Source organism: Echinops telfairi, unplaced genomic scaffold, assembly GCF_000313985.2.
Source record: "Echinops telfairi isolate 266 unplaced genomic scaffold, ASM31398v2 ScPeMD7_2573;HRSCAF=3158, whole genome shotgun sequence".
NCBI classification, from domain to species: domain Eukaryota; kingdom Metazoa; phylum Chordata; class Mammalia; order Afrosoricida; family Tenrecidae; genus Echinops; species Echinops telfairi.
The window spans coordinates 2,453,752-2,461,286 of record NW_022106471.1 but is presented as its reverse complement, the minus strand read 5'-3'; the positions used below and the strand labels follow the sequence as shown (position 1 = coordinate 2,461,286).

The window sequence follows — 7,535 nt, the reverse complement described above, 5'->3', positions numbered from 1 at the left end:
GGGAGGAGTCGCTTTGACGTCAGATAAAGTCAGGACGTCTTGGCACGGTATCATGGAGGTGACAATGAGCTTCCAGGGGTAGAGGTGAGTGGGCAACCAGGGCTGAAGATAAAAATCCAGGCCTCATCACTTTGGAGGTGGGAGGAGACAAGGGCCCCTGCGCAGGCCAGCTGCTGTGAGTGACCCCGGAGTTGTTTCTCCCTCATGTCCACCCCACATGTGCAGACCCTCTGGGAATCCGTCTGCCAGACCTTCCCTCCAGAGAACAGTGGCGAGGGCTTCCAGGTCCAGCCTTTCGCTTAGTTCCTGCGTGCCTCTCAGGGACTCTTTCCCAAGGAATAGAGCTGCAGGAACGCACAGGCCCAGGGACTGAGCCACAACCCCACCACGTGAGTCCTGCTTCCCCCCCGACACACACTTTATAGATTAGGAAAATATGCATGGTGACTTGCCCAGGGCCAGGAGACCAAGTGGTAGCATGGGAACATCGCCTAGCACGCTGCCTCATCCACTGGGCCATAGAGACCTGAACTCGGTAGTCACAGCCCCGGCGTGAGTCCGCAGCAGATTCACCTGGTGCCATCTCTCTGCAGGAAGAAGACGACGATGGCCTGCCGAAGAAGAAGTGGCCTACAGTGGACGCCTCTTACTACGGTGGGCGGGGCGTAGGAGGCATCAAAAGGATGGAGGTCAGTGCACAGCTTAGGAACCTTGGTGGCAGAGGTGGGCTGTGATCCACAAGATTGGCAGGTCCAAACCACCGGGGGCTCCTCTAGAGAAAGACAGGCCTTTCTACTCCCCTGAGCAGTGGCAGCCTTGCAAACCCACAGGGGGCTGTTCTATCCCATCTTAGTCTACCTAGAGTTCTCCACTGTTGCTATGAGTTGAAAGGAACTTGGTGGCAGGGAGCTGGGTCGTTTTGTTTGGTTTTTAAGGGAGATCGTGATAGACGGTCTCAGGCAGCAGAGCCCTGGTGGCATGGTGGTGATGCGTCAGGCTGCCATCCACAAGGTCAGCAGTTCGAAAACTACCTGCTGTTCCACGAGAGAAAGATGGGGCTTTTTATTCCCATTCACGTTACAGTCCGGGAATCTCACAGGGGCAATCCTACCCTGTCCCACAGGGTTGCTAGGAGACAACATCAACTCCACAGCCGTGAGCATGGAGCTGGGTGAACCTGCCTGGCTACCAACGGCTCAGGGATGGAGATGCAAGCGAACAAGCCAGAGCTACTCCTGGAGGTCCAGTCAGCAGGTTGTCGGTAGGGGGCAGAAAGATGCGGAGAGACCCAGCCTTATAAAGGCACAGCCCCAGAGCCCAGACGCTGAGGGACAGAGAAGACCCACTGTCTGCTCTAACCCCCCTCCCGACCCTTACCCAATGGTCTCTCTCTCTCCTCTCTCACGGGAATAAAGCCTTAAGTGCTTACCTGGGCCCACAAGGCCTTCACACAGGCTGGGTGCCGCAGCCTCTACGTGGCCACCCACACGACCTGCTCCCCCTGACGGACCCATCAGCTCCCCCCCCACACACACCTGTCCTCTGTCCCTTCAAACCCAATAGAATTGAGGATCCGTGGACAGCTCAGGCTGTCACCGCCGTATTTTTCGCTGGCCACCAAGGTATTCCTGGCTCATGGCACCCCAGGAAGGGCTGTGCTCCATTGGGTTTTCAGACAAGAACTGCAGGGCTTTCTTCCCAGGTAGCTCGGCATGGCCTTGAATGCCCAAGCTTTAGGTTAGCAGTCAAGCTCGGCAGGAGCCAAGGGACCCCTCCCACCTGTTACTGTGATGGGTGTTGGTTTTGACTGGCAGCAGCCCCATGGGAGAGTGTACCAGACCAGCTCTTCCTTCCGGCCTAGCCTGGAGCTACCCCCAACCCTAACCGCTGCACCACCGAGGCGAGGCACATGGACTCGCGGGGCGTCGCTTTGTCTGATGGCATTCCGTGTGTTTTAGGTTCGTTGGGGAGAAAAGGGCTCCACAGAAGAGGGGGCTAAGTTGGAGAAGGCAAAGAATGCGAGAGTCAAGATGCCCGAGCAGGAGTACGAGTTCCCGGAGCCGCGCAATCTCAACAGCCACCTGCGGAGGCCCTCTTCGCCCCGGAAGTGGTATTCTCCCATCAAGGTAGGCGCCTCTCGCTCACGCTCCTTCCTGGCAGACCTGTCGTCTTTCCAGGCCAACGCCTGGCACCGGAAGAATCTGCTCATCGGACGCGATAGCACGTCAAACCAAAATCCAGCCGCCCTCGGCGGGATTCTAAAATGACGGGCTTGGAAGAAAGAGCGGGCGATTACTTTCGCGATTCCTTATGACCTACGTTGAGAACCAGGCTGGTCAGACCAGCAGGACAGCGTATTGGAAAGGGAGGGCTGTGAGTCACGTGGCTGGAGCTGCAACCCCAGGGGGCTGTTCCCTATTCGCATGACATCTCCTAACTTCATGCAGTAGCCAGTGCCGCTCCCCATAAATGGGGCCAGGGCTCCCCCTTGACCTTCACACAAACCCGGCTCATTGCCTGCTGCCCCGTCTCCTGCACCTCTCCTCTGAGTACTGGGGCACCAAGGGGACCGTGGGGTGCTGAGAAGCCCTGGAGTGGCCTTGACTCTCAATTCACTCTCTCTGACTGCGAGCAAATCCACGTTTTCCTCCACCGTCTCTCTTCCCTCCACACGTTGAGGGCTTAAAACCTTCTTGGCTTGCTGGGAAAGGTTATACCATCAGCAGCAGGCAACACTTCCTGAAGGCCCTCTTTTCTTATCCCCTTTGGCTGCAGATGTCTTTAAATCCATGTGGTCCTACCTCTCTTGCCTTTCCCATCAGCCTCAGCAGGATGCCAATTGTCAGAGGGTCCCAGGAAGGACTCTAAGACAGGATCAGCCCCCACGCTCTCGTTTCAAAAAGGAGAAAGAGGCAATGGGGTGAAGCTTCGCTCTGCCCACCTTCTAGAATCTGACGCCCCAAGTCAGGTCCTAGCCTCCAGCTCCAGACTGCAAGCAGAGTTGGGCCAACCTTGAGATTCAATATCAGAGCAAATGCTCCCCACCACACCAGGAAAATAAACACACACACATGCGCACGCGCCCAAGTCTTACCCCTTCTTCAATTCCAACAAAATTATATTAGTCGTTTCCCAGAGTTATTGGCTCAGATTAGATCAGCCCTTCCACTAAGAAATCAAAAGACACACCATGTCAAATTCCGTGGATTGTCTTCTCGTGGTCCAGCAAGCCCACGCCCGGGCTTGCGGTGCTGTACTGAAAGCACTGAGATTCTTTTCTAAGATAAGCTACCCCCGGGACAATAGACTGAACTCTGGAAGATGTGGGCAAAATGCAGCTCACCTGGCTAGCAACTGCTGTTTGCTTCCAGTTCTGTTCTAATGTGGAGCACGCAGTGGTGTGCCTGCCCTGCCTGCGCAGACAGGAAGGAGCCAAGTAGAATCTCAGCGATGAGGAAGAAAGGGAGTTTTCTTTTTTTTTTTATCACATTTGTACATGCATTGCCCTCATCATTTTTTTTTAATCGTTTTACTAGGGGCTCATACAACTCTTATCACAATCCATACATACAGCAATTGTGTAAAGCACATTTGTACATTCATTCCCCTCATCATTCTCAAAACATTTGCTCTCCACTGAAGCCCCTGGCATCAGGTCCTCTTTTTGTCCCCTCCCTCCTCGCTCCCCCCTCCCTCATGAACCCTTGATAATTTATAAATTGTTATTTTGTCATATCTTGTCCTGTCCGACGTGAAGGGAGAAAGGGAGTTTTCTATTGTGTCGTTTTCCCCTCGGCATCTGTACCTAGTGGCACGAACACGGCTTCTTTGGTGACAGCCAGGCTTGCGTTTCTGTAACCCTGGGCTTAAAAAGAACATTCATTGTATTTCCGGGCCCTAACGTCAGCTTAAGAGCATATTGCCCCTCTGTGGGTGGGTGGTATAGGGCTGAATTCTGGGAAATCAAGAAGGATCTGGACAAAGACATTTAGAAACCTAACCTTCTCAACATTCACTCGGAATGAGTATCCATTCTGTCAGTGTTGTGCACCTACCATGTACCAAGGAGCTAACTGCAAAAGTCAACAGTTCAAATCCACCCATCTCCATGAAAAAAAAAACGATGAGGTTATCGGCTTCCTTCAAAGTGTCCCATCTCGGAAACCCTCAGAGGCAGTTCTACTCTGTCCTGTAGAGTAGTTGTGAGTCACGTCCCAGGTGCTCCCATATGCTAAGCATGCCCTCTGCCAGAGAGTCCTTCTGGTGCACAGCCACCCTCAAGGATAGACGGCACCGGCTTGCTTCCTGGGATTCCCAAGACCACGAATGTCTGCGGGAACAGAGAGTCCATCTTTCTCCCCCAGGGTGGCCAGTGGGTTTAAACTGCGGACCTTGTAGCGAACAGCCCAGTGCTCAATCCACTGGGACACCAGGGCTCCTCACTCAGTATTCAGAGGTTTCCAAATCTGGCTGAGTGTCAGAGGCACTTGGGAGAGCTGGAAATTGAAACGCAGACTCTAGTCACTGCCTCACACCTAAGGTCTCAGAGTCACAAGAGCCACCACCACCACCAAAGTGCTCTGGCTTTATGTCATCGTGGGGAAATTCCTCTTACTCCCAGTGCCTCCCTTTTCCAACATCACACCCGCACTCCCTCAGCGAGAGTCCTGCCCCTCTACTGCCCCAACTCCCAGGCCACCCCCCCCACCCCCACCCCCGCAAGCCTCTGGTCCTTGCCTCCCTTGGAGGTGTGTGAGAAGCCACCGGTTCAAAAATCCAGGTCCCGAATCACAGAAGCAACACCACTTGGAAACTGCGAAGAATGCAGATGCCCAGGGGCCGCCACAGACCTGCTGAGTCAGAAAGTCTACGGTGGGGCCCAGCAGTCTGGGTTTAAGCAAGCCCTCGGGGGAGGGAGACCATGCTCGCTCAGATGGGTGAACCACTCGGATTAGCTGGCTCCTGGGCTCAACCTTGACCCTCTTTCCTGCCCCAGCCTCTAGCCTCTTTTGGTGTTAGTCGCCCTATCCGGGGCACCATGGAGAGTCTCTTCTCTTCACTCCTGGTCTCTCTTCTCTCTGCCTTTGAAGCGGGTTCCTGGCATGCCTGCTTTTTAAATAGAAGCTGTCACAGAAGGGTCCAGTCGCCTTCGGTGGGAGGCTCCCTGATGGCTGAAAGTGAGGTGCCTGGATTGTGAAGGCAAGCAGCAGGCCGTGCTCACACTTGGTGATTTGTATCCAGCGTCTCAGCGAGCTTTCACACCGGTGCATTTTCACCCCAGACCCAAGGGCCGGATTAAGGCTCGGTGGTTGGGATCTGCATCTCATGGGATCACCAAAAGTGCCAGGCTGGTGCTGGCAGAATTGCTAAACAGCTCGGGCACACCCTGTCTCTTTGGCCTGGTGGAGCAGCCCTGTCCTACACTTACTGAGCCAGGTGACAGGTGTGTCAAGAGCCCGTGGGTGTGATTATTCGTGTTCATAAGCCTTCTCCCAATCAATTTTGACCACCCCCCAGGTACACCAACTTTGTGCGATTCATCTTTAAATCCTCAATCCACAGCCCTGCCCCTTGTCACCAGAGAGACCCCACCATCTCTTGTCAATGAGCCATGCAGTGTCACCATGGCATCAGCCCAGAGCACCAGCCTGCATACTCTCTCCTGAGGTCCAGGCAGATCAGTCTGGGACTCTCCATCCACGGCAGGTGCCACTCTTCTTCCATCTCTTTGAGGACAAAGAAGGCACCCAAGAGCTACTCCTAAGCCTATCTGGGCTGGGCAGCTGAGAGAAGAGCAGAGCATTTGAGGTTAAAAACACACACGGGACTTCAGAAGAAGTAGAGTGTGTTTTTTCTCCGGAGAGAGAGCTAATCTTCCAGCCCAGTGTTCACACTCAGCTGAGCTCACAAAGCCTTTGACCGTCCCTGGGCCTGGACAATTTGGTACCTTAGACTCTACACCTTTCCCCTGGATTAGTCAGGGTCTTGGAAGGAAACAGAAAGCATATGCCAAGGGTCAGACTGCAGTTGTTGAATGAAGAAACTCACAGGGGCACGCTTAAGGCTAAAGGAGCCCACGGGGGTGGTGAGGGAGCTAGGCCCTACCAGCTTCAGGCGCTGTCCACCCCAGCTCTCCAGGGCAAGGTGAGAAATGATGTCAGTGGAGCCCCAGAGCTGGGACCCCACGGAAGCAGCCGCCCAAGAGCAGCTCCGACCATCACCCTACCACCTCTGTGTGTATGGCCCAAAAGCTAAGGCGGCTTTCCACTGGTCACATTTCAACTGGTTTCGTCAGTACCCACCTAAGACCCTCGGTTTTATGTCCTTGCACATTAAGTTGACAACGCTTAAAACGTTTATACTCTCTGGCCCTCTGTGGAAGAAAGTGTGCTGGCACCCTACCTGTTGCAGGTGGGTGTGCCCTTGCTGCCCAGAGTGCATTGCGGCAGGGCGGAGCCAAAGGAACAAATACCCACCCTTCTCGTCTCATCTCCTGCTGCTGCTGCCCACTGACCAGTCCAGCAGGACGCTACATGAACGCAAGTGTCGGGGTCAGCCTTCCAGGGCGTGAGCCAGGCAGAGGCACACGGAGAATGGACAGGGACAGGGAGCTTGTGAAGAACAACCAGTCCACTCTCTGCCCCCTCCTGTCCTCGGGCTAGCCGAGAACCATCCAGCTCCGAAAAATCAGCCACTGGAAACTGTGGAGCCCATTTCCACCCGGACCTGTGTGGAATCACCATGCGCCACAATTAATCCGGCATCAGCTGGTACCGGTGCTATGAAATGGAGAACACATCGGGCCCGGGCCTCCCATGAGGTCCTGGAAGAGTCCTGCTTCCACAGCGAAAGAGGCCATCGTCTCGTGCAAATGCATTGCATGGCTTGCCTTCCCAGGCACTCCCCAGAGGCCTATGGAAAGGCCAGGAGCTGGAAGCACCTCTGCTGGACAGCCCCATGGGACCCCATCGAGGGGAGGGTCCACGGAGACGCTGCCCTCCCGGTCCTCCAGGCTAATGCAAGGCACCGAGGCTCTGACCACACTTCATCCCTTCCTCCTCCCAGGCTCTTGCGCTTTGCTTGGCCCTGTTTCCACTCCCTGCATATCCAACACCTCCAACCTTCTGGGGACGTTCCACTCAGTCCCTCGGGGTGAGCTTGATGGTTTCGAGGTTGGGTGCTTAGATGGTCACCACATACGAAGACCAGAACTGGGTTCAGGCTTGTTGAAAGGCTCCCAAGGCTTCAGAGAAGCCATGTCCCTCCTGCAGTCACTCCTCCATGCGACGGAAAATGACCAGAAATAATGACAAAAGATTGGCGAAAGCCAGGGCTTCCCTTGCCAGGCCCACCATTCCTTGCCAGAGAGCCAGACCAAGTGGGCAACTACGCCTGCGCTGTTTGCAGAACCCAAGAGACTTGGGTGGGGGAGGGGGGCTGGCTGCCCTTCACCTCCCTGCCCAGCCATCCTGTTGGCCCTGGCCTGACAGCCACTGGCCTTCTCGTGGGACAGCACTGGGTCTCGGAGCTGTCCC

The 7,535-nt window shown here is 55.0% G+C and overlaps 1 protein-coding gene across 1 annotated transcript in view; it reads left to right on the top strand.

The window, feature by feature from the left end:
* ANTXR1 (ANTXR cell adhesion molecule 1) overlaps nt 1–7,535 on the top strand; it is a 258,401-nt gene that overhangs the window by 179,213 nt on the left and 71,653 nt on the right. Inside the window, exons 13-14 of the mRNA XM_045294087.1 lie at nt 594–689; nt 1,959–2,126. Of these exons, the coding sequence (XP_045150022.1) occupies nt 594–689; nt 1,959–2,126 (264 nt within the window). The remainder of the gene's footprint in view (nt 1–593; nt 690–1,958; nt 2,127–7,535) is intronic.